Source organism: Aotus nancymaae, unplaced genomic scaffold (assembly GCF_030222135.1).
Source record: "Aotus nancymaae isolate 86718 unplaced genomic scaffold, 86718_ANA_hifiasm-v0.15.2.pri h1tg000004l, whole genome shotgun sequence".
Classification (NCBI taxonomy): Eukaryota; Metazoa; Chordata; class Mammalia; order Primates; family Aotidae; genus Aotus; species Aotus nancymaae.
Window position 1 is genome coordinate 39,506,058 of NW_026988415.1, and position 25,730 is coordinate 39,531,787.

At 41.7% G+C, this 25,730-nt stretch overlaps 1 protein-coding gene across 1 annotated transcript in view; it reads left to right on the plus strand.

Annotated features, from left to right (window-relative positions):
• COL4A6 (collagen type IV alpha 6 chain) overlaps positions 1–25,730 on the plus strand; it is a 292,939-nt gene that overhangs the window by 235,107 nt on the left and 32,102 nt on the right. The window contains exons 8-23 of the mRNA XM_012451697.2: positions 1,629–1,664; positions 5,111–5,173; positions 6,289–6,324; positions 6,503–6,544; positions 7,569–7,661; positions 8,955–9,008; positions 15,395–15,454; positions 16,761–16,805; positions 17,297–17,350; positions 18,189–18,258; positions 19,311–19,418; positions 20,572–20,712; positions 21,918–22,022; positions 23,742–23,902; positions 24,385–24,564; positions 25,130–25,313. Coding sequence (XP_012307120.2) covers positions 1,629–1,664; positions 5,111–5,173; positions 6,289–6,324; positions 6,503–6,544; positions 7,569–7,661; positions 8,955–9,008; positions 15,395–15,454; positions 16,761–16,805; positions 17,297–17,350; positions 18,189–18,258; positions 19,311–19,418; positions 20,572–20,712; positions 21,918–22,022; positions 23,742–23,902; positions 24,385–24,564; positions 25,130–25,313 — 1,432 coding nt within the window. The remainder of the gene's footprint in view (positions 1–1,628; positions 1,665–5,110; positions 5,174–6,288; positions 6,325–6,502; positions 6,545–7,568; positions 7,662–8,954; positions 9,009–15,394; positions 15,455–16,760; positions 16,806–17,296; positions 17,351–18,188; positions 18,259–19,310; positions 19,419–20,571; positions 20,713–21,917; positions 22,023–23,741; positions 23,903–24,384; positions 24,565–25,129; positions 25,314–25,730) is intronic.

The following is a 25,730-nucleotide window of genomic DNA, read 5'->3' on the forward strand; positions in this document are numbered from 1 at the left end:
TTCGCCAGCATTGGGCCCCACCTCCAATGAAAACAGTTCCAGAACTAGCATCTGTGTCTCTATTTAAATCCAGCCCAAGCTGGATTTAAAAGGATCTGGAGCTTTTTGTGGTGGAAACATTAACATAAATGTTTGCAACTATAATGTCAAAGAGATTTGCTCTACAGGATACACCAAAAATAGGAGACAGATCAGCAAACAAACAGTTCGCATGGGTATCATTTTCTTTGACAAACCAAGACATTTCCTGGATGCAGATACCTTTTGTCCACTCTGGAATCCTTGATGTCGGTATACCTTGGTTTGAAGCCATGTATGTCTCTGTCCATCTCAACATTGCCATTAGCCAAAGATCCTGGATCTGCCCTTCTCTGTCCCTGCACACCAACCCATCACCCTAGCCGGGCCCCTGGATGTCTGCAAAATTTGACCATCAGCCAGCCCTGCGGTTGGCTGGAAACTTTCATCTCTTCCCAGAATTGACAGTAACCTTCTGTGTTCTTGTGACTGTGTTGCCTGGGATCCTGTGGGACCTCAGTAAACCCTGGCTCCAAATAATTGGCCCTATTCCCTTGCAGAGCGGGACACGAGTCCACCATTGCCCTGGTAGCAAATGAGAATCTATGTGCCCAACATCTGAAGAGAAGATGCACTGAGCTCACTGAGCTAACTGATGGCTCTTTTCTGTCTTCCATCAGTGCATAGAGCCCGGGACATTGGAAATCACTTTGGAAGGCAGTAATGAGGGTGGGTGGCTGGAGAGCTGGACCAGATTTAGGGTATGGGCTTCTAACTATAGAAGCCATAGTAGAAGATAGAATGTTTGAGTTGGAAAGGACCACATGATTGTCAGACTCATATTGCTCATTTTACAGATAGAAAAACTGAGGTGTACTGACTTGCTCAAAACCACACAGCCAGCTCACCAAAGAGCTAAAACTCAGGCAGTGCTCTTTCCGTGCTACAGAGAGCTGATTTTCTACTGTAAGCCAAGTGGAGTAAGACTAGCAGATGTCAAAATTTGGTCATTGTCTTAGCAAAAATTGATTAAATGGTCTCACCAAAAATCAAAGAGACTCTGGATCTAATGGAACACAGCAATTTTCACAAGATGGTTTTATTACTGATTCATGCAGTAACTAAAGATGCGGCAAAGTAATTAAAACGTAATCAGAGACTGTATGCTCTGTTGATTTTCCCTTGAAATGTCTGATTTGCATTGTATACATATGGGCACAGAATCTCTGGGGATGAAGGCACACAGGAAGGTAGCTTTGCTTTCCTCCAAAAGGAGTAGGAAAATCACCAGCCCGCATAAGTAGTTTCTAATTGATAAGTTCCTAGCAAAGGTGAAAATTAATTAATCCAAGTAAAATGTGAAATCCTGTTCAGCCAAGGCTATAATATATGTCTTCTACAGTCCAGATTTTTCTTACGGAAAAAAGTAAACAGTCTACACAGTTGAATATGTCCAATTCATGCATTATTTAAAACACAGGATCTTGCAGAGGAGGCCCAAGATTCCAAGATGTGTTTTTGTCCCTGTGATAATGTTACGTTAATTATCTGAAATATTGCAGGCTTAATTTATTAAACTCTTCAGTGACCTGCCTTTGTCTGTTTCTCAGGGGGATCCTGGGCTGCCTGGACTGGATGGAATCACTGTAAGTTGTTATTTGTCCGTTGAGCTCTCAGTGTTGACTAACAATCACTAATGGTGCATTTTCATTCTCCTCTATGATACTTAAAGGTCTTTGTAGACCTCAAGGAAAATCTAGACAGTTGAAGTAGAATGGGTCACAGTATTGACATTTTCCAAATGAGAAAGCACTGAGAGGATGAACTGTCCACCTCAAGTTGCATGACGAGTAGGCTTTCAGACTTTAGGCCAGAGACCTATGTATTCACTGGGATGTACTTTATCCTAGGAAAGTATTTTGCCTTTCATTCAGCAAGCATCTACTAAATGTTTTCTGTGTGTTGAGTGTTGTGGGTAAATCAAAAGTAGAGCACACTGCTTTAAAAGGTATTCCACACAGAAATTCCTTTTAGGGACTCTTGAAATACTGAGTCTATGTAAGGCTGTGAGTTGTGTTAATAAGAGCATTATTTTTCATTGAGATTCCACATTGTCATCACTGTTTTCTTGAAGCAGCTTAAGAAAAAAGCCCTTCTTTCCTTCTTCTTTCTTTCCCTTTCCTGTATTCACTCTTTCATTCTTCCCTCTCTCTTTTTTCAGTCCTCAACTGATATTGAGCACCTACTATGAGCAAAATGCTACGAGTACTCTCTGAGACAATGTAGACATAGTCCCTGCCCCCAAGGGTGGGAAAAACTAATAGGAATGTGGCATAAAAATTCCACAGCAACTTGAGAAGGGATGCCATTCACTTAAGGATATGTCATAGGAGTCTTTATGTCTAAGATACAGAAGGTAGCTTCTGAGAAGTGCGAATGGTGTTTAGACTAGCTAGCAGTGGGAGGAGGCTTTCTAAATAGGGAGTTACGGAGTTACGTGAGAAAAAGTGGGCACAAAATGGGATGTGTGCAAGCACACACAGAAACAGAGCTGAATAAGCACCAAAGCCATACATATTCCCTAGGGCAAAACAATTGGCTTAGATAGTATATTCATTCAATTTACAGAACAACATCCACTGTACTTGCTGCATAGCTTCTCTTAGATATTTATTTCTCTGCCCACAAAGGCACAATGTTGGTCCACATACACAGGCATGATATACAAACTGCTTCGATTTGGGGAGACGATATTTGGTGGCTGAATAAGGTATTTGTGATCAGCAAGGTGATGACAGATGGCTAGTTATTTTCAAAACAATGTTCATACTATCATTTATTTCTGGACACCCTTTGAACCCCTCCTTTCTTTTCCTCCTGTCTGAGTTCTAACCTCTCTTACCCTCTCCGTCCCTTACCCAGGCCCATGCTACATTATTCCTGCTCCCTCGTTGGAAATTGACATTTATCCAGACAATTTTTCTCTTGTAGTTTCACTATCTTATGTTTAACATCGTTGTTATTCGGTTCAAAAATTTTCTAAGTTCCCTTATGATTTTTTCTTTGACCCATGGAATATTTAGAAGTGTGTTGCTTCATGTCCAAATATTTGGTAACTTTCCAGCTATCTTTCGATTATTGATTTCTAGTTTGATTTTATTGCAATTAGAGAGAACACTTTGTGTGATTTCAGTTCTTTTAAATTTGTTAAGGTTTGTTCTATGGCCCAGCATATGATCTATCTTGGTGAATGCTCCATATGCATTTGAAGAGAATATGTATTAAACTGTTGCTGGGTATAATGACCTTATAAATATCCATTAGGCAAAGGCGATGGATAATATTGTTTGGATCTTCTATGTCCTGATTGATATTTTTGTTTAGTGTTTCTGTTCATTGGAGAAGGAGGAATGTTAAGATATCCAACTGTAATTGCAGATTTGACTGTTTCTACTTGAAGTTCTGTTAGTTTTTGCTTCGTGTATTCTGAAGCTCTCCTATTATGTCCATAGGCATCTAAGATTGTTATGTCTTCTTGATAAATTGACCTATTTTATCATTTTGAAATGTCCTTCTTTATCTCTGGTAACATTATTTGTCTTGAAGTGTACTGTATCTGATATCAATATAACTCTTTTGCTTTCTTTTTAAAGTTTTTGTTTTTTAAATAACATTCTAATAGGAAAAAATTCAAATATAGAGCAAGGTCGAGTGAATTTGGCCTTGAACACACATACCATTAATATTTTACTATACAGTCATCCCTTGGTATCCATGGGAGATTGAATTCAAGACCTCTCATGGATACCCAAATCCATGAATGCACAAATCTCTTATTTAAAAAATGGTGTCATATTTGCCTGTAACCTATACACATCCTCCCCTATACTTTTAATCATCTCTAAGTCACTTATAATACCTAATACAATGTGAATTCTATGTAAAAAGTTTTTATACTGTATTGTTTAGGGAATAGTGACAAAAGAGTTTGCATATATTCCATACAAATGCAACCATCCATTGTTTCAAATATTTTCAATCTACAGTTGGTTGAATCCACAGATGTGGAACCCACATATACAGAGGGCCAGCTGTCCTTGTTTTATCCTTCTTCTATCCATCTATCCATCCCTCTATCTGTCCATCAATCCATCTTATTTTTTTATTTTTAAGTTCTGGGGTACATGCGCAGGACATGCAGATTTGTTACATAGGTAAACGTGTGCCATGGTGGTTTGCTGCACCTATCAACCTGTCACCTAGGTTTTAAGCCCAGCATGCATTGGCTATTTTTCCTAATGCTCTCTGTCCCCCGACCCTACCCACTGACAGGCCCTAATGCATGTTGTTCCCCTCCCTGTGTCCATGCGTTCTCATTGTTCAGTTCCCACTTATAAGTGAGAACATGCAGTGTTTAATCCATCCTATTTTTAATGAATTTCAAAGTAAATAGTAGAGAAGAGTTCACTTACTTCTAAATCCTATAGCATGCCTATCTTTAATTAGACTTCAATATTTCTTTGTAGGTTTTTCATTTTATATAAAATTTACATACAATGAAACACACAAATCTTAAGTATATGTTTGATGAGTTTTGACAAATGCATACTCGTATGTAATCTAAGTGTCTATTCAGATATAGAAAATTACTGTCACCTCAAAAAGTTTTCTCCCGCTCCTTCCCTGTCAATCTCTACCCCAATTCACCCCAAAAGCAACCACGATCCTAATTATTTCTCCATTATGCCAGTCCTAGAACTTCATGTAAAGGGAATAATATAACCTGTAGCCTTTTGGGTCTGGTTTCTTTCACTTAACACAGTGATTTTGAGATTCATCCATATTGTTTCATATATCAGTAGTTTGCTACCTTTTATTATAGGTATTTATTCCACTGTGTGAATGTATCAGAGTTTATCAATCCTTGTATCATTGAGCAACTGGAAGATTTCCAATTTTTTACTATTATGAATAAAGTTGCTATGAACATTCTTGTACAGTTTTCGTGAATATATATATATATATATATTTTTTTTTTTTTTTCTTGGAAAACTGCCTTGCTTTTTGAACTTGGTAAAACTCGCCTCTCTAGGGCCCACAAGGAGCACCCGGATCTCCTGGAGCTGTAGGACCTGCAGGACCACCAGGATTACAAGTAAGATCAATTTAAGCCTAGTGTGTGATCGCAGTATTCACATCACTGTCTTCCCTGCCATGCTATGGATTCAGTGTAAGCCTCTGTAATTTAGGTCCTGGTGAACAAGGGCAGCCTCCATTCTTGGAGGGTTAAAGTAAAGCATGCTCTTGCCAGGAGCTACTGGAGTTATTTATCAGAGTCTCTCTGACCATCCAATCTGTGCCTCCAAAGCCTCCTAGCCTAGCTCAACCTAGAGCCCAGGGATGGCAGATCCCTGACACATCTATTGCCACTTCCTCACCCATGACAGGTATTGCTAATTAATCATACAACCACCACCATCACCCACCCTGAACACTGAAAAAGCTTCAAAGTCCTTCTTAACACTGCATCTTGGGCAGCTCTACCTACCTACCCATTTTTCTGACACAAAACCTGTTTATCATCACTGGTAGAAGAAGAACATAGCCAGTCATCTATGTGGTTCTGGGAAAGCTGTGTCCCCACATTGTTCTTTCCAGTGCAAGAAATCCCACTACTCAGTACTTTGGCTTAGCTTCACCAAATGTCATCATTTAAAAATTTCTGGGGCTGGGCACGGTGGCTCACGCCTGTAATCCCAGCACTTTGGGAGGCTGAGGCGGGTGGATCACGAGGTCAAGAGATCGAGACCATCCTGGTCAACATGGTGAAACCCCGTCTCTACTAAAAATACAAAAAATTAGCTGGGCATGGTGGTGCGTGCCTGTAATCCCAGCTATTTGGGAGGCTGAGGCAGGAGAATTGCCTGAACCGAGGAGGCGGAGGTTGCGGTGAGCCGAGATCACGCCACTGCACTCCAGCCTGGGTAACAAGAGCGAAACTACGTCTCAAAAAAAAAAAAAAAAATTCTGGCCTATTGGGAGGAAAGACACATGAAGTCTTCACTATCTTAGCATTAATGTGATTACCAGGTCAATTTGGGAAATTTCAAAGGAGATAAAAGGGAACCATAGGAGAGGCAGCTACAATCTACTATGCCAAAGCAGGGAGGAGGGCTGAGTCACTGGGGAGTGACTCTCAACATGCTGCGTTCTTTTTAACTGAAACTGACAAGTACTAACTCTTTTCTTTCTTATTTTTTCTTAATCTAGGGTCTCCCAGGGCCTCCCGGTCCTCCTGGTCCTGATGTAAGTATACTCTGTCTTGGGGCATTTTGCTTCATACCCCTAAGTACTCTGGATTTCCCAGAGGGATATTGGTTTGGTTAACCCTACTTTCTGGTAAAAAGATTGCATTTCAATTTATGTTCCCAGAGCTTATTTAGTAATTGATTTTGTTTTTCCTCCCTGTATCCCTGTTCCCTAGGGGAATATGGGGCTAGGTTTTCAAGGAGAGAAAGGAGTCAAGGTAAATAGCTTTTAGAAAATACAATCTGCATTCTGTTTGCTGCAAGAAATGTATCTGATTACACACATGTGCCTACTTGTGTAAGTGAATTTGTTTTTCGCCTTGAGAAATTAGCATTTCCCAACCCACATAGATTCTCTGATGGGATCTCTTGAGGGCTCATGTGCACATGCCACACATGGGCTGTTGTGATTCTTTTCCCCTCAAAATATTGTCATCTCCCTGCTTCCTACCTGTGGAAGGTGTATGTCTTACAAATATATTCCCTTGAAATAGATTCTTTCTTTTCCTTCCACCTAAGTCTTTCCTTGGTGTTTTGTGAATTCTGTTCCCTTCTCTTCCCTTGTCTCTGCTTCCCCTCTTCACTCCACCCTTTCTTCTCCTCCCCCTCCTCCACTTCCTCCTCCTCTTCCTTTTTGTCCTACTCTCTCTCTCTGTATCTCTCTCTCTCTTCTATCTCTCTTCTTTAACCTCTCTTTCACAATTCTCTTTTATTTTCCTCCTTCTCTCATTTCTGTCTTTACAAATGTCATGGTGATTTCAGAGCTTCAAGCAAGGCTGAGAGCTTGCCATTCCCACCCTTCTCTTACAATTGCACTGCCTTCTGAAGGAGCAACTCTTGCCTCCAGGGTTCTAACATGGGAGTCATTGCCTCTGCTTGGGCTGTGAGCAAGGATTACACCACTTAGAGTCAGATCATTGTTGCCAAGAGGTAGCCATTCACTTTGTTCTGATTCCTTTTTTACTTTCTTCTAAACATCCTTTCATAGTAACTATGAACTTAAAGTTTCCTTTTATCCATCTTGCTATTCCCTCTGCAGTGCTGGTATGAATTGCATTGGTTGGGCTTACAATTCCTCTCTCCCTTTGGCAGTGAAAGTTTTGTTTCCTCATTGCCACAAGGGTGAAGAGGCCAAAGTAAGAGACAGTTTATTTGTGATTTACATCCAGAGGACAAACTCTCCCTCTGAAGAAATGGTTGGTATGGTTTACACTTTGCTTAATGTCCCGTTTGATCTTACAGGGGGATGTAGGCCTCCCTGGCCCAGCAGGACCTCCACCATCTACTGGAGAGCTGGAATTCATGGGATTCCCCAAAGGGAAGAAAGGATCCAAGGTAGTAAACATTTAAGAATAGGAAAAATGAATAAACATTTTCCTATAATTATAATACCAGAACTTTAATAACCAGACAATACTGAAAGTATAGAGGGTTCTAGGTAATGGATTTTTGTTTAGGGGTGAGAGCAAAATGTCTTCTTTATTTTGTCCCTTAAGAAAAGCTTTCTTAAAAGACACAGTTTGTTTCTTGGTGTGTAGGTATAAGTGTGCCTGGGCATCTGAGTATTCATTTAAGTGCTATTTTCTCTGTTTCAGTGTTTCATATTCAATTTTTGATATGCGGAATATACTAAAACAAACATTAAATAGTTGTCTTTTCCTCCTAACTCTCAACCCTCTCAATGCTTATGGTGTCCCCAAAGTACTGTGACAGAACACATAGGGTATGAATAGCTGCTCTTGAATTATCTTTTTAAAGAAGTTATTTGCCCTTAAAACATGACCCTGAAAATAGGATATACTGTCAACAAGTGGCAAGAGATGCCCTAATTCACCTGATCTAAACTACCAAAGCTTACACTATAGACCTGGTTAACTGAAATATTTTATGATCTGTATTTTTTGTGAGTGAGTGTATACTACCTACATGGTTGTAGTTGAATGCCTGTATACTGTTAAGATGTGCAGATATCTTTCAGTAACTTGCATTTCCTTCCAGGGTACCTTTAAGCTTTGTGATTCTCTTCCCATGGCCAAGGGGCCTAGGCAGCGGAATGTGTTTAGTCTCATTTCTTTACATTTGTCTTTGTGGAAGCAACAGCCCCAGGCCCCTCCAGGTTGACAGAAAGTTGTCATTGATTTGGGAATGATCTGGGAACACAAAAGAGATTGTCTGCTTCCTTGATCATTCCCAAAACTTAGGGAGCTTTTCTATGATTTTCAGATTGTTGTGTCCCTATCCAAATTGTAATTTCTACCCTTTTCCCAAAACTATGGATTTCTTTGCTGCCTGTAATTTCCCATAGGAAATCGTGCTGAACAGCTTCTTCCACCAGAAAGAAAACAGACAATCATCCTTTCTGTCTCCCAATTAGCCTCAGTATCTGACATTCTGTTTTAGACAGTTATGGTCCGTAATCCTCCTCCCACAGCAAAGAGCTCCATGAACTAAGACATGCTGGTACAGCTTCTAGTTAGGGAGCCTGAGGAATCTGCACCACTCTCTGCTGCCCTAATCTTGATAACTCATTGGTCCCCTACTCCTCAGTCCAAGTATTTTCAGAGAGCCATCCTCCTGTGTGTTCACTGCTTCCTGATGCCACTCACTAACCTTTAGCTGATTTTCCAGGGTGAACCAGGGCCTAAAGGTTTTCCAGGCATAAGTGGCCCTCCAGGCTTTCCGGTAAGTCTCTCTATTTGATCAACATGTGTTCAAGGGTCTGATTAGACAAAAGTTGTACCAATAGAAGGCTAACAGAAAGACCTCTTCCCATGGATATTGTAGAGAATGCCACCATCTTCATTATTAGAAGGCATTTAAGGAGATGTTCTTGCTTCTCAAACACATGGAGACATAAGCATCGTTCCCCATGAGGCTGTGTATCTTAGAGTTTATTAGCTCAAGCTCTAGAGTTAAAACAAACCTAAGCTTGACTTCTGATTTTGCCAGTTTCTAACTATGTGACCCTGGAAAAATTTCTTAACTTTTCTGAGCCTCAGTTTCCTAACCTACAAAAAAGGGGAGAATGATGGGGTGGCTATGAGGATTAAATGAGATAATATGCATGAAAAGGGCTTACTACATGTCTAGCACTTATCATTCAGTAAATGGTAGCTAATCTTAGTAATCCTATGTCCACTTTCATATTTGCCTTTCTAGCTTAGATTCTTACACTCATCAATTACCTTTTGAGGGTCCCTGTGTGCCAGGCATTTTCCTGGACTTGGAGGTTACAACAGTAACTAAGTAAAAGTTTCTGTCCTTGAGATTACATTCTAATGCAAGAGTGAGGGGAAAACAAGAAATCGATAAACAGATGAATCCATAACAAGTTCATATAGTGGTAATATACAAAAGATGAAAGAAGGGTAAAGTGATGAAGGGTGGTTGGGGAACATAGTGGGCTACTTGGGACAGAACAGTCAAGAAGGGCCTTTCTGAGGAAGTGATATATGAGCTGAGACCTATACATTATGAGGGAGCAAGTCTTGGGAAGATCGGAAAGAGAGTTTAAGGCTGAGGGAACTGTAAGTGTGAAGACCTTGAGGTTAAGAAAACCTCAGTACTTTTGAGGAACAGTAAGAAGGTGAGTAAGTGGAACAGAGTAAGCAAAGCCAATAATTTCAGATAGAAAAGCAGGAACCAGATTTTGGCTACCTTCACAGGTCAATGTAGGTTTTTATTTTCAATGTAATGGGGAGCCATTCAAAGGCTCTGACTTGTGTTTTTAAGATCACTCTGGCTGTGGGGGGAAGAAGAGAGGGAATGGGAAGGGTGGAAGAGTAAACACAGAGGCTATTGCAATAGTCCAGGCAAGAGATGGTGGTGATGACGTGGACTATACTGACAGCAATGGAAATGGAAAGAAGTGGATGGATTCACAGTGTAAAAATGTTCAACCTTGTTATTATGGAACATTTCAAACATTTACAAAAGCAGAGAGAATGATACAATGATCCCTCATGTACCCATCACCCAGTTTCAACAATTAGCAACTTATGGCCAATCTGAAGCAAATAATAGACATATCGTTTCATCACAAATACCTGTGTATTTCTAAAAGATAAGAGCTTTTTAAGACAGTGACAATATCATCATCAGTAATTTGTGATCAATAATTAATATCAGTTAACAAGGCAGAATTCAAATTTATGATTGTCTTATAGGTATATATATTTTTACAGTTGCCTTGTTTGAATAAGAAGCCAAACAGGACCAATACATTACATTTGTTTAATGTATCTTTTAAATCACAAGATATGTTTTGAAGGACCTGACAAGATTTTCATGGATTGGAAGTAGGTATCAGGAGGGAAATAGATGAATCAAAGATGACTAGGCCTGCCTGTTCTTGCTCGACCAAAGGGGATGGATGAATCCATTCCTTCACTACAGTACTTTGAAATAGTTTGGGTCTCTATGGGTGGCCAGAAAGCAGAGGCAGTGGAGCCGGTGGCCCAGGTTCCTTCCATGATGATTCTTATTACTCCATAGAAATAAAGGGAGCATGGAGAATCATCTGTTCAGTCCCCTTGATTTTAATCACCTCTGTATCTAATGAACCAGAAAGGAAGAGAACCCTAGTGTTGGACACAAAACACCCAAACTTTAGACCCAGCCCCAGCTCTGGGACTTTGGCAAGTCACTGAACCTCTCTTTTTATCTGTAACTTGATAATGGTCATATTTATAGTTTTTATTGATATAAAATATTTCTACATATTTATGGGGTACATGTGATATTTTGTTACATGCACAGACTGTGTAATGATAAAGTCAGGGTATTTAGGATATCCATAACTGCAAACATTTGTCATTTCTATGTGTTGGGGACATTTCAAATCTCTCTTCTGGCTACTTTGAAATCTACAGTACATTGTTGTTAACTGTAGTCACTCTACTCCATTATCAAACACTAGAACTTATTCATTCTATCTTTATGTTTGTACCCATTAACCAACCTCTCTCCATCTCTCCCCCAACCCCACACTCACACCCTTCCCAGCCTCTGGTATCATTCATTCTACTTTCTATATCCATGGGATAAACTTTACTAACTCCCGCATATTAGTGAGAACATGCATATATTCGATATTCAACATGCATATATTCAATATTCAATTCTTTTAAGACCCAACTAATAATGTATGTGAAGTTTCTTTACAAAATATAAGGCTGTCCTGTTCAATCAGATAACCCCCAGCCATGTGTGGCTACTGAGCCCTTTATATGTGGCTGATCTGAAATGAGATGTACTGTAAGCGTAAAATACACACCAGATCTAAAAAACATAGTGTGAAAAGAAATCTAGAATATATCAGTAACATTTTTTACTTCAATGTTAAAATGATAATATTTATTATATATATTTGGCTAAGTAAAATAAATATATCATTTAAATTAATCTCTGTTTACTTTGCTTTTCTAATAATGTGGCTACTAGAAAAATGAAAATAACACAGTAGCTCGCATTATGTTTCTATTGGACAGTACAGAAGAAAGTACTTTGCAAGTGGGTTTGGGAATCAGGTTTTCACCTTTCTTTGTAGAGCATTGCACATAGATTCTAGCCACCTGGCATTGTCCCTGTGAGGTGGTAAGCAAGGTGAGCCAGGCTCATCTCCCTTGTACTGATGAGGAAACCACAGCCTCAATGGGTAAAGAGGTTTGTCCAGAATCACACAGCTAGTGATTAGCAGAGCTGAGATTGAAATTCAGCTTTCTTGAATTCTAGCCAGTCTGGGGCTTTTTCGCCATACCATACTGCCCCCCACAGTCCAGTTTGTTCTAATCCCAGTCGTGGTGGGGTTTTTATCTCTAAATCTCTAAAAAGGATGTTATGATCTCCTTGGGTGTTCTTGGCTTCACTGTCTCACACTCCCTCCCTCGTCTTCACCTCCACATCTGAACCCAGAGTATTTCCCCTGCTGCAATTTCAACCCGTTCCCTTTTGTCCTGTAAAAGAAAGAGACTGATGACAATTCATGGTGATAAATTGCAGTATTATTTCAAGCTCAGTATTTCCAGTGTTTCAGAGTGTGGGCTGAAAAATAGAAACCCCAGTTGATTGTAAAGAGAGCTGGAAAGTAACCCCTTTACATAGAAAAACATGTTTTCATAGGGTGGGAATCAAGAAACCAGAGTTCTCAGTCCACTCTGGCACAGATTTAACCTGTGACCTTGGCCAAATCAGGTAACTCCTTCAGTCCTAATATCTCTATCTGTTTAATGGGAACATTCATAGGACCATCTATGAATGCCTTAAGATAGAAAGTTATGAGGAGAAAAGTAGTAATATATTTGTGATACTCTGGACTTTTCAGATGAAATGTACTTCTCAAATCCAAAGCCTTCACATCAGTTTTCAATTATACACACTCACTCAGAAACAAGGCAGCACTGAGCAGAGAAATCTCTAGGGAATCCAAAATGTTCCCTTTAACTATTTGTTTTCTTCCTATCTGAGTCCAAATCTTTGTAAGAGACAAAGTGCCCAACCTCACAGATTTGTGTCTCACCTTCTTTCTCTCAGCCCTTCTGCAGTGACCAGACATCCCTGATTTTCTGGCTCATTCCTCACTTCACACATTTTATCCCACTGTCTCCAGCAACACATTCACACTTGTAGGCCACAGGTCCTTCCATGGAGGTCATCAGAGAGAATTGTATATCCACATGCCCTCTGTCCCAGGGACTAGCAAACATAGGGGAAGGCAAAAATGGAATAGATGAGGGGAGGGAGAAGAGAAGAAACTGGCAAATCCTGAGGTAACTATTGAGCAGATCAAAAGTTCCCACCCACCTACCCAGTAGGGGTAACTACTAGGTAGATGGGGTTCTTCAATTGAACCTCCTCAGAACCAAAAAGCATCAGGAGTCCAGAGCCGAGGAGAGCAGGCCTGGAAACAGTTAAGCTAGCTCCAGTGAGGCTTTTCAGCCATGGGTAAGTAGGAGTGTGGGAACAGCATTTGCAAGATCACTCATGAGGAGGACTGACTGTGTCGGGGCCAGTCCCAGGGCATCTTGATAGAACAGTTTGTTCAGCAGGGTCCCTGTACAGTGCCTCCCTGTTCTGGGAGAAAAGTTGAACCTACAGCACAGCCAGTGTCTTGCCAAGCCATTTATCTTTCATTGGCTCTAATCCCCACACACAAATTTTCCTTCTTTCTTTGTTTTCCCTTTTTACATTTTTTTATGTGTCTATTTTTGTTTACACTATAGCACAAGCTCTCACACCCTCTGAGAAAGCAAGACTCTTCTGCTTTCTGGAGAAGAAGTACAAGGCCCCCTTATATATATATAACTGTGAGCAAGATAGATGGGAGCACAAGATGGTTCCTGAACATTCTTTTCTTCATCCTTTGCAATAATTTTGTTCTCTAAGCCATTATTCCACTCAATTCAACAAGTATTTACTGGACCACCTTGTATGTGTTCGGACTGTAGTAATGGGGCTTGGAGGAAGATAAAAGAGAATGTAATATAAGCCTTGTGCTTACAAAACTTTCAAATGCAACCAATCTTGGCACTTTAAGACTTTGGGGCAGCATGGGCTGCCACAGATTTCATGGACAGGTCAGAGAAGGCTTCTTGAAGTGTTTGACCTTAGAAGCCAATAGACATTCCACCAAGTTTCAGAATACCTTGGTTTGATGCAGAAAAAAATAATATTTCAAATAAGTTTGCATTCAGTTTAATCCACGAGCCTTTCAAATTAGAAATTTAATGTAGCAAGAAGGCTGAGCTATTTGACGCACAGTTATATAAATGCAGAAAAGAGAACAGGTAAGTAGGTGACCAAAGCCTACTTTGAATTGGATGCCACACACACACATGCACACACACACACACACACACACACACACACACACACACACCTCCCAGTAAAAACAACCCACATTAAAAAAACAAAAACATGACTAGCCAAAAGAAAACAAAAATGAAAAACGCTGGGCCCAGAAAGCCAAGGGGTATTCAACCAGCTTTCGGTACTCATGGGAATACTCTCAGTATGTATGTAAAAGGAATAAAAAGCTACAAATGGAATTAAAGCAGGTGAGCCAGGTCACATCAAAGGGACAACAGATGTTTCACAACATTTAGTGTCTTTCACAAACTTACATTTGAGAATGCTTCATTGCCTCCTTTACTTTCACAATAAGCCAAATGTTGTTTGCTAAAATCTATGCTCCAAAAAGTATAATTTTAAACAACACCAAAATGTCCTCACTGTGAAAAACTTTATCCACTTTGGTAATGAACTCTTCTGTATCTTGGGGGCCCAGACAGTGGCATTGGACCCAGAGGGGAGAAAGTTTTCTCTTACTCACTCTGCTTCTTGGAGTTCCTGCTTTTCCCTAGAGAATTCCCAATCATATTCATGGCTACAAACCCTCACCTCTGTTGAGCAGGGCAAGAGGGATTGGAGACCAGCTCACAGTCCCCTTTGGCTATCTCTAGGGCCAGGCAAGAGCCCTACAGTCCCAGTACAGGAGCTGCAGTGTTTCAGACTATTACTATATAGAAATACTTCTCCCCACTCAAAAGGATGTTGTGTTCATTATGTCTCCAACAGGGAAAAGCTCTTGCTCTTCTCCCTAGTATCAGCCCCCAAGAATTTGCATAATCCTCCATTTGTGGGTCAAAAAGTCAAGTTCCTAGATGATAGAAGGCAGCCTATTCTAATGGAAAAGTCCCCAAAATGAAAAACACAAGATCTGGCTTTCTCATTGATTTTTAACCCATCTAGATGTAGGTTTCCCCATCTGTAAAATCAACAAGGTTAGATACTTAATCATTCCTATGCTGTTAGCCCATGATACTATAAATACATGGAACAGTGTTGTGGGTAGTGGGGACATTACATCTAAAACCAAAGAGGAACCTTGAATGAATGGTCCATTTTATATTCAGACCCTTTGTGCTTCTCAGGCAGTGATAAGAGACAGCATGGTAAGCCTTGCTAAGGCAACAGTGGAGCTGGGTTAAAATAGCCTCCTTGCTTTGGATGAAGCCAGGAGACCGATGAGAAAACAAATATTATAATTTGTGGTTTCTTTTTTCATTTAGGGCCTTGGAACTACTGGAGAAAAGGGAGAAAAGGGAATCCCTGGTTTGCCAGGACCTAGGGTATGAACCTGGAATGTTACTTGTCTGGGTCTGTCAAGTCACCTAGTCCATTTCTTTCCTGTTTCTGTATGTTTTGCAACTTGATGGCCACCTAAGCTTCTCATTTCTCTTTCTCAACCCATTGGCAGGTTTCTACAACCTCCTTCTCTCCTCTTAGCCCCATTTCCTTGATTGAGTGGCTCCCTTGAAAAGGAATGAGGCACCCCCTACTCTAGGTGGCCCCTCAGCCTATTTATCTCCTTGCTGTCATATATAATTGTCTTCTAGCCTAAAGAATGATATGAATGTTGCCTTGCTTTCAATCCATTCTATTCTGAGGGAATTAAACAGGGAAGTGGCACAGGAATGGAATAAAGAAGGTCAAGCACAATCTTTATTGAACAGAAACAAGCCTGGAGACAACAGTTTCCAATAATAATCTCACTTCAAATGGAAAACTATTAGCCTCTCTGATTCCCAGCTTCAGGCACTGAGGTCTTGAGCTAGAAGTAGTGGGCCAACCTTAGCCTCAAAGAAGTAACATTTTAGAGAATTGTGTTAACTTGACCATGAAGTTTATTAAGAGTCTATTGAGTATTTAGCCATATTTATCTATTACCCTGCCATTTCCTTCTCTACTTTTCCCCCTCCCTTGTCTTGAAAGTATATAAAATCACCAACAAAGAATGCATTTGAGGTGGAAGATGAGGCCCTCCCATAATTTATTTAAAAATCTCCTGACTTGGAACTAATACAGGCTAAGTATAATACCACCCAGCGCTTCTACCAAATTCCATCTGCTACTTAAACTGTTTCCATTTATTTAGCTCTTAAAAAAACGCTCCATGTGGATATTCAGTCTGATGGATTAGGACTTAGAAAGAAGTCATTAGGCCGGGTGCCATGGCTCACATCTGTAATCCCAGCACTTTGGGAGGCCAAGGTGGGTGGATTACCTGAGGTCAGGAGTTCGAGACCAGCTGGCCAACGTGGTGAAACCCTGTGTCTACTGAAAATACAAAAATTAACTGGGCCTGGTTTTGCGCGCCTGTAGTCCCAGCTACTCAGGAGACTGAGGCAGGAGAATAGCTTGAACCTGGAAGGCGGAGGTTGCAGTGAGCCAAGATTGTGCCACTGCACTCCAGCCTAAGTGACAGAACAAGACTCTGTCTCAAAGAAGGAAGGAAGGAAGGGAGGGAGGGAGGGAGGGAGGGAGGGAGGGAGCTGCTAAATCCTGAACTCAATTGGATAGCTTTGTTATATCAGTCTACTGGCTTTTTTAAGGTGGGCTATTGGTCTTTCTAAGGTGTAACTATTTTCTTTACAGGGTCCAATGGGTTCGGAAGGAGTCCAGGGCCCTCCAGGGCAACAGGTATTTTGGTTAATATTATTAACGCCTTAGTGTATAAAATCCCAGTCAAAAGTCCGCCTTGCTTTACTTAACATGGCCAAAGAGAGACATTATTTATAATGCAAATTGTTCATATCCCTTTTTTGGTATAATTTTAGCCACTGTCCTCTTTTCTTTTCACTCAAGAAGATGAGTATCCAGTGTCAAGTTCAGTACCTTGCTATGCCATGCTGTGGTCATACACCTTTGGCATGTTATCAGGGACTAGCAAGGCCAGCCTGCTTATATCCATGTCTAGCTTTGTGGCCCTTGTACCTCCTAATATGTAAATGGCTACCTACTGCCATGTTATCTTTTGGAAGATTTTACAGCTTCCAGAGTCACATAGAAGCTATACACATCCTGGAATGTCATCCAAAATCCCTGTGCCATTTGCCCTGGCGTAATCCAAAGACCAGACTCTCTTATGCTCTCATACTTTCAACTTAGTGGTAACTGTGTTTCTGTCACAGGGCAAGAAGGGGTCCCCAGGCTTTCCTGGGCTTAATGGATTCCTAGGAATTGAGGTAACGTTGGGAAGTGAAAACTCCAGGGTTGGGAGGTGGAAGGGTGAATTACCACAAATGTGTTTATATAAGATGAAGTATTTTTAATATTTTGACCTCTTAAATTTCAATTTTTCTTAAGAAATGGATGTAACCTAGTTTGAACACACAAAGCTGCTGATGAGCATTTCTTAGATACTACTTGATCAGTGGTAAACTAAGGGGCAGGGGCTGGTGGGAGCAAGTCCAGCCCGAAGACGAGGAAAATTTTGTTCTCGTTGCTTAGAATTGCCAACTGTTAGGTTTTACTATTGTTTTTAAATTTTCTACAGACAATGCATCCCCTTTTTGCCTATACCTGGGGCATATAACTACCACCATCCCACCCTAGATATGCCACTGTATGTATTTTTAGTACCTAAATCCCTCTTTGTGGAGTATTAGAACTCCTTTAATTTCCTCTGCCTGACATCGTCTACTGACAAGAGTTGTAATGGTAGTAGAGGCCCAGGCCTGTTGAGAGTGAAAAAAAGTTAAAACTCTGTTCTCTCCTTAGCACTATTTAGGTACAGCCAAGGCCCAGAAGCAAACTGCCCTTGAGTAGGGTTGCAAAATAAAATTGGGATCCCTTGTCCTTGACAGGTTTGCAATTGAATGTCAGACCTCTGGTCTGCTTTGTGTCACCTTCATCTGAAATTTATGGGACTTTGAAATTAACCTATGGACAAGTTGACCTTAAAAATCTACGGTTATAGAAAGAAGAACCTTTCATTTTACTAGGGATGGGCTTTAATGGTACATAGATCTTGGGTAATAAGGTCATGGAAATATTTGTGTTTAATGTATTTACTCTTTTCAGGGTGAAAAGGGTGACATTGGCCTGCCAGGCCCAGATGTTTTCATCGATATAGATGGTGCTGTGATCTCAGGTGCCAACTTCTCATTAATTTGAGTGGAAAATAAAGACAGGGAGTTAAATTTTATATCCCCTGTAATTATTAAAAGGACACTTTGTTACTCAATTGTTTCTAAACCTGACACACCCAAGAGCCCCTCAAGGTTCCTGAGCTTAAGAAATAAAGCTAACTCCAATCTTTCGGGCAGAGAAGCCAAGCCCAGTGCCCCATTTTTCTGATCGGTCCACCAAGCCTAGGATTTGGTTCTGCCTGGGCCTGAATTTGGTAAAAATGGTTCTCCTGTTGATACTTAGGGAATGATTGATAACCACCCCAGAGCTGAACTGACTTCAGTTTGATACCATGGAATACTCAGGGCCTCATGTAGATGATTCCATGCATGCTTGAGCTTAACAATTTCATAGGAAATAGAAAAATACCTTTGGTTAGGGGAACAAGTGGCTGAGAGCCCTCACAAGTATGATGCTTAGAAAGTCTGTCTTCACCTCTCCTTGTCCTAGTTATTGTGCGTGCCCATCTCTTCCCTTTATGTTCTCCAAAGATTGAGATGCCCAGTGTCTCCAGCTACTTCTTGTTTGACCAAAGGCTTCCACTGTAGTGCCTCTTCCATGGATCTTCCAACTTGTCCCTCTCCTCTCACCTTCTAAGCTCATGCACTGTTTGGTACTAATATTTGACAGTGGCTTCCTGTGTGCCACTCCCAGGAAACATGTATGTACAACATAAATAGTGGACTTCAACATCTTAAACCAAATGGTAGACATTTGAGGCTTTACAGCAGATTAGTGGTAGAAGAAGGAGCTTCCTAGTACCTACCAGAGCTTATCATGAAAGGCAGGCCTTGGCCAGACCAATTCTTAATACACTAGTGTTGGCTCCAGAAGGCCCTTTGGCTCCAGAAGACCCATTATCATGTGATGTCATTAGCATGAGAGACTTGGAAAGGGCAAGTAAGACACTTCTAATGCCAGGACAGCTTCCTGCACCTCTTCTTGGGCATTTTGCAGCATCTGTGGGCCCCTTCTGTGTTGGTTTACTGCCTTTTTTTTTTATTACAATGCCAGGTAATCCTGGAGACCCTGGTGTACCTGGCGTCCCAGGCCTTAAAGGAGATGAAGGCATCCAGGGCCTGCGTGGCCCTTCTGGTGTCTCTGGCTTGCCAGCATTATCAGGTGATAAAAAACTAACCCATTTCCTGCACAGATCAGCCCTTTATGCACTGTGGTTCCCAGCATTCCCTTCTGTACCTCTGGGTCAGGGCATACACCTAGCCAAAGTCAAAGAAGAGGTAGACTGTAGTCAGTAGGTACCCGACTGCCAGCCCAAGGCTAACATATGTGGGGGTAGGGCCTGGGTGATCAGCTTTTGTTTTTGGCTTAAATAATGTATCATAGCTGGACCGGCAATACTAGACTGTCATTGAGGTTTGCAGCAACAAGAGGGATCCAGGGTTGAGTTGCTGGAGCTGTGTCCCCCTCCTGTGGATGTACCATCCCAACTGACGCTTGCCAAGAGGGGCAGCAAAAGCCCAGAGGAAATTTTGTACCCAAAACCTTGCTGTAGGATTCAGCCAGGCGCTAAATGGTCCAAGGATCCTGTGGGTAACTCTTGAATTAATCACATCCATATGTCATTCTATAGTGACATGTAGAAAAAGAACATTCCAGAGTCTGGGAGGCAGTGATGCCCCATATATAAAGCTCAGCTATTACTTTTATTTATTTATTTTTATTATACTTTAAGTTCTGGGGCACATATGCAGATCGTGAAGGAGTGTTACATAGGTATACACATGCTATAGCGGTTTGCTGCCTCCATCCACCCGTCACCTACATTAGGTATTTCTTCTGATGTTTTCCCTCTCCAATCTCCCCCTACCTGCTCTCCCTCCCCTAGCCCCCACCCCCCAATAGCTATTACTTTTAAAGCCACCAGTCTCTAAATTCCTTGGAGTTGGGCTGCTGTGAAAATACCTATGTTTTTAAAGCAGCCACCAGGAAAAGGTACAGCTGGCCCCAGCACCAAGGTGGAAAAAAATTAAGAAGTGAAAGGCTAGAGACCCAGATTTTCCTCTCGGGTTTGCCACTAAGAAATACTGGGCCCCTGATCATGTTTCCTCTCTTCTTTGGGTCTCAGTTTCCCAAGAGGGAAAATTAGCTTAACAGGTAATTGATCGCTAAGGATCCTTCTAACTCTGATGCAAGAGAAGGGCAAATACTTTCCCAAATTCTTCCTTGGAGTTGTTTCCAACATATGCCACAGATAGGAATGCCCCAGAGAGTAGGATTATATAATAAGCATTTGTGTGGGGGCTTATTCTTTCAGGTGTCCCAGGAGCCCTAGGACCTCAGGGATTTCCAGGACTGAAGGGGGACCAAGGAAACCCAGGCCGTACCACAATTGGGGCACCTGGCCTCCCTGGCAGAGATGGTTTGCCAGGCCCACCAGGTCCACCAGGCCCACCTAGTAAGTTACTCATTTCTCTTTTTGGTCTTGAGACTCAGATGTGATCCAGACTGCAGAACAGTCATGATTTTTGAGGGGTCGTCTCACAAGTGAAACAGCTAAGCCAGGATACATCATAATTGCAGAGGGGCAGTGCTGAAGGCCCCATCATCTCTAAGTCAGAGTCTTGCCTCTACCAGTTATTTATGACAGCAGAGTGTTCTCCATCAAGGAACAAGCAAACTAGAGCCTAATGCCTTCCATGTTTGTACCCATTCTCACTCCATCTTTCACTGTTCTCAGTCCTTAAGCCTCTGCTTTTTCAGCTCCTAAAGAAGCAGCACTGGCTCTTTTGTGCTTGCCCTGGTCCATAGGGCTCCAATGTGGTGGGCTGAGAACCTGAGAGAAATAGAAGCCAGCTGGCTGTGGTGGCTCACACCTGTAATCCCAGCACTTTGGGAGGCTGAGGCGGGCGGATCATCTGAGGTCGGGAGTTTGAGACAAGCCTGATCAACATGGAGAAACCCTGTCTTTACTAAAAGTACAATATTAGCTGGGCGTGGTGGCGCATGCCTGTAATCTCAGGTGCTCAGGAGGCTGAGGCAGGAAAATCACTTGAACCCAGGAGGCAGAGGTTGCAGTGAGCCAAGATCGCTCCATTGCACTCCAGCCTGGGCAACAAGAGCAAAACTCCATCTCAAAAAAAAGAAAAAAAGAAGCAGCCAAGCCTGGATCCTAGAAGTGGCTGCTAAAAGCCTACACAGGGCTTGTCCTCCTTAGATCTCCTACTTGAGTGTGAGATTCTAGATTCTGAGAGAAAGGCTGGAAATGTTGCCCAGAATGTTTCTTTGTACCTTAAAAATCCCATGTCCACTGCAGCTTGCACCTCTTTCCTCTTTTGTCCTAATAGAGGTTTCTGGGGTAGACATTGACACTGCTGAGTTACAGAAACTACCTTGCTCATTTCTGTAACCCCACTGTCTAGTACGTTGCCTAGAACATAATGGACATTCCATAAATATTAGTTGAGTGAATTGAGCCAACAGAGGTCCTGTTAACTCCTTGCTGCAGATTTGGGGTCCCAGTCTTGAATGTTATTTTTTTGGCTCTGTTTTGGTTGTTCAGCTTCGAGGACTTGGGCCTTAGTGATTGAGCTGCTGTGGTTAGTCAGGGGAGTCATCAGGCTTATACAAGTTGCTAATCCTTTATCTTTCTTTCACCCAAAGGTCCAGAATTTGAGACTGAAACCCTACACAACAAAGAGCCAGGGTTCCCTGGTCTCCGAGGAGAACAAGGTCCAAAAGGAAACCCAGGCCTCAAAGGAGTGAAAGGTGATTTTGTCCCCTTGAGTTTCTTGGTCCTCCAAACTCCTTAGAGAAGGCTTTATGAGGAATGAGCAAACTAACAGCCTCGGGAACCTAAACAGAAGCAACTGTGGATCTTGTTTGGAACTTTGATTATAGGATTGTTAGAAGTGCTATATTTGGGCTCTAAGACTTGGCTAGCAATGGAGGTCACACAGGACCAACTTGCTCGTAGGCTTCTTTTTCTGTCTCCTCCACCTGCAGCCCAGACTGTTAGCCAGTGCATGCTGCTACCCCTCCCAGTTTGCAAGACCAATGATGTAAGCCACTTAATACCTTCAGCCTTAAGCAAAGTGCTCTGAACAGGTCAAGACCAGTGACTCTGGAAAAGCCAGCTGGCTCCAGGAAAACAACCCTAGTGCCCACTGATGTTGGAGAACTGATCAATGACCTCAGCTTTCAGCTGTACTAATTCTATCTGTCTCCTTGCTCCCTTTGGGTTATTTCCCCCTTCTATCACTTACTCTGAGTGGAAGATGCTCAATAAGTCAATTCATTATGGTTGTGGCCTAGGCCAGGGTGGAGGAAGAGGTGAAATTACTGACTGAAGGGAGGTTTTTGGATGGCCTAGGATTCAGTTATTCAAAATCTTTAGGAATTAACTGCTTTCCTTAGCCTCAAACAACCTCAAACAGAGAAGTTCTAACTTACTCCTCTCCTTTCTCATTGCTCTGTCATGAAATGTCATTGCCTAAGCATATAGAGGCTGGTTAAGAAATGTCTGAAAGCTTGTTCTCTACTATTCAGATCCAGTGAAAACTATTTGATGGAAAAGGGCATTAAATTAACTTAGATGTTAATTTTGGCCCTTACCTAACTCACTACAAAGCTGGCGTATTTCTCGATACCATTCACACTCCTAAAACAGGGACGTTTCTGATGCTCCTCTTTCTGTATTTCCATGGGGCTGAAAGATTTTCTCTAAGTATGGAATAGTAATAGGGATTCTCAAGCTTCTTTGTACATGATAATCACTGAGGGGAGGTTATTAAAAATTAAATTATTTGGTCTGGCCTCCTGAGACTGATTGATTAAGACTGGGATAGGACTGGGATAACCAGCAAGCTGCCTTATCACAGGTGACTCATGTAGGATCACACTTGAGAAATACTAATCTGAAAAACAGACTGTTCTCTTAGAGTCTTAGAAATCATCAATTTTCTAAAAGGAAGAAGAGTCCCTTCAGAATCTTAGGGAAACTCAGGGTCACCTATGTTGGCACCAATTCTTATTTTCTAGACAATAAGTGACCCCTTGATACCTCTTCAAAGGTGCTTTGCTGAAATCCCTATCATTATTTATTTGGCATTTATCTCAATGTATACAAAAATGTGTACACATTTGTCTCATGTGTACCAAAGTCAGGGGAAAAGACATTTTGGTGAAGAAAATCTTTGAGTGGCTTGAATTCTAGACTCTCAGCTGGTTAGTATAGCTCAGTGGTTCTCAACTATGGCTGTACATTAGACTCACTGATGGCTGGGCCTCATCCCTGATTTGCAAAATCTGAACCACTAACACAGACATACTCTGCTAGAAAGTGAACCAAGTTCATTTGAGTGTGTTCTCTGCAAGCCTTCAGATGCCCTCTGTTGAGTTGTTCAAGTCACAAATAACCACTATCAATTCTTCATTCTTCTTGGAAAAAGATGACCCACTTTGTTCTACGTTGTCTTTTTCTCCCAGGAGACTCAGGTTTCTGTGCTTGTGACGGTGGTGTCCCCAGCAATGGATTACCCGGGGAACCAGGCCCACCTGGTCCACAAGGTCTCATAGGCCTTCCAGGCCTTAAAGGAGCCAGAGGAGATCGAGGTTCTGGGGGTGCACAGGGCCCAGCAGGGTCTCCAGTAAGTCTTGCCAAACTTTGACCCTGAGGAAGCAGTGGGAGCTTTCAAGTGCCCTTCACTCCTCACAATTACTTTTGTAAAGCACATACAAGAAAGATGGGATTAAAACAAAGTTTTGAGGTTTTGATCTGCAACATGAAATCTGACTAGAGAGTCTCTTAAAGTCCTTTCTACTTTAACCTACCTATCCTCCCCTCTCTTTTTCTCCCCTTTCTTCCTTCCACAACATTGTTTACCTTTGCCTAGCTATGTGCTGGCCCCTGAAGATAAAATAGGAATTAAGGTGAGGTTCCCCTTCAAAGATTTCAAAATTTACAAAAGGTACAAAAATAAATGGGCAACTATTATTCAAGATTACAACATCATCAGTGCCTAGAACAGTGCCAATATGGACCCAAGGTTCTGCGTTAGGTCATAATGCTAGGTGCCGGAATTCTATGAAGTCTGCGTCTCCTGACTACTGCCTCCTGTCTCTTTGTCAGGGCCTTCATGGGCGTCCAGGTCTTTCAGGACCCAAAGGAGACAAAGGGGAACCAACTCTCAGTACAATTTCAGGAATGAAAGGGGATCAGGGTGATCCTGGCTCCCAGGGTTTTCCTGGTGTGACAGGAGAACCAGGAAAGGATGGAATACCAGGTTTACCAGGTCTGCCAGGTCTTCCGGTAAGTTGATCATTCCTGGGTGATTAGCTCTATAAATCTTCACAGCTGACTTTGTTGGGGGATCTGATGGCCACTGGATCATGAAACAAGGACGAACAGAGAGAGTCTAGAGCATCGTGCCCTCCCTCTGCTACTGAAACTTTTTACTTTGGGCTTTTCCTTTATGTAAAGTGAGAATCATTTTCTCAGAATGGATCATTGTCTCATTTGATACATGCTAGTAATATTTGACCATATGATTTGAAAATACTTCAGTTTCTCAGCAACTTTTCTCCTCAAGTAATCTAGCCCCTTTCTGTGATCTCAAGGGTTGTTATCCTGCTCATTTCTTGCTCTCCTCATGCCCATCCTGAACCTTTTGTGTTGTTAGATCATCCAGAGTAGACAAGATTCATATCCATTAACTAAAGTCAGAGGAGACTGATTGATAAACTATGGTGATGATAGAGAATTTTAACAAAGCACAAAGCATTGGTCACACTGGCTACCTCTTTCCTGTGGTCAGAGGACTGTCCAGATAAATCTCTGAGTTGAATGTTCATTATTTTTTTTATGTGTTGTCTAGGGTGATGGTGGACATGGCTTCCCAGGTGAAAAGGGGTTACCAGGACTTCCTGGTGAAAAAGGCCAACCTGGTCTACCTGGCCTCCCAGGAACTAGGTTACCAGGACTTCCTGGACCCCGTGGGCTTCCTGGAGATAAAGGCAAGGATGGATTACCAGGACAACAAGGCACCCCTGGATTGAAGGGTGAGTCATGGAATTAAATGGCTTTGGACTTGGAAATTTGACCCCTTGTAGAGTGAATATGACTCAGGTGCATGAAATGTGTCATAAGAAGAGACTTGTCTGACCATAATCACTACTTTCAACCCACTGACGGATTTGTATGTGAAAAAAGTATTATAATTGTATTGTGGTAAGCTTAGGGGGCAGAATAATGTAGATTTCCACTATACTTAATGAAGAACATCCTACCAGAGCAGTCTGAAAATATAACAGAGCTACCTAGGGAGGTTATGAGCTCATAATCTTTGGAAAAGTTCAAGAAGAAGCTGGATGACCATTTATTCCAAATGTCATCAAAGCAATGAGCGGGACATTAGACAAGGTGCCCTCTAATTGTGTGGTAATATTATCAATGGGGAAAAAAAACCTTTCCTCAAC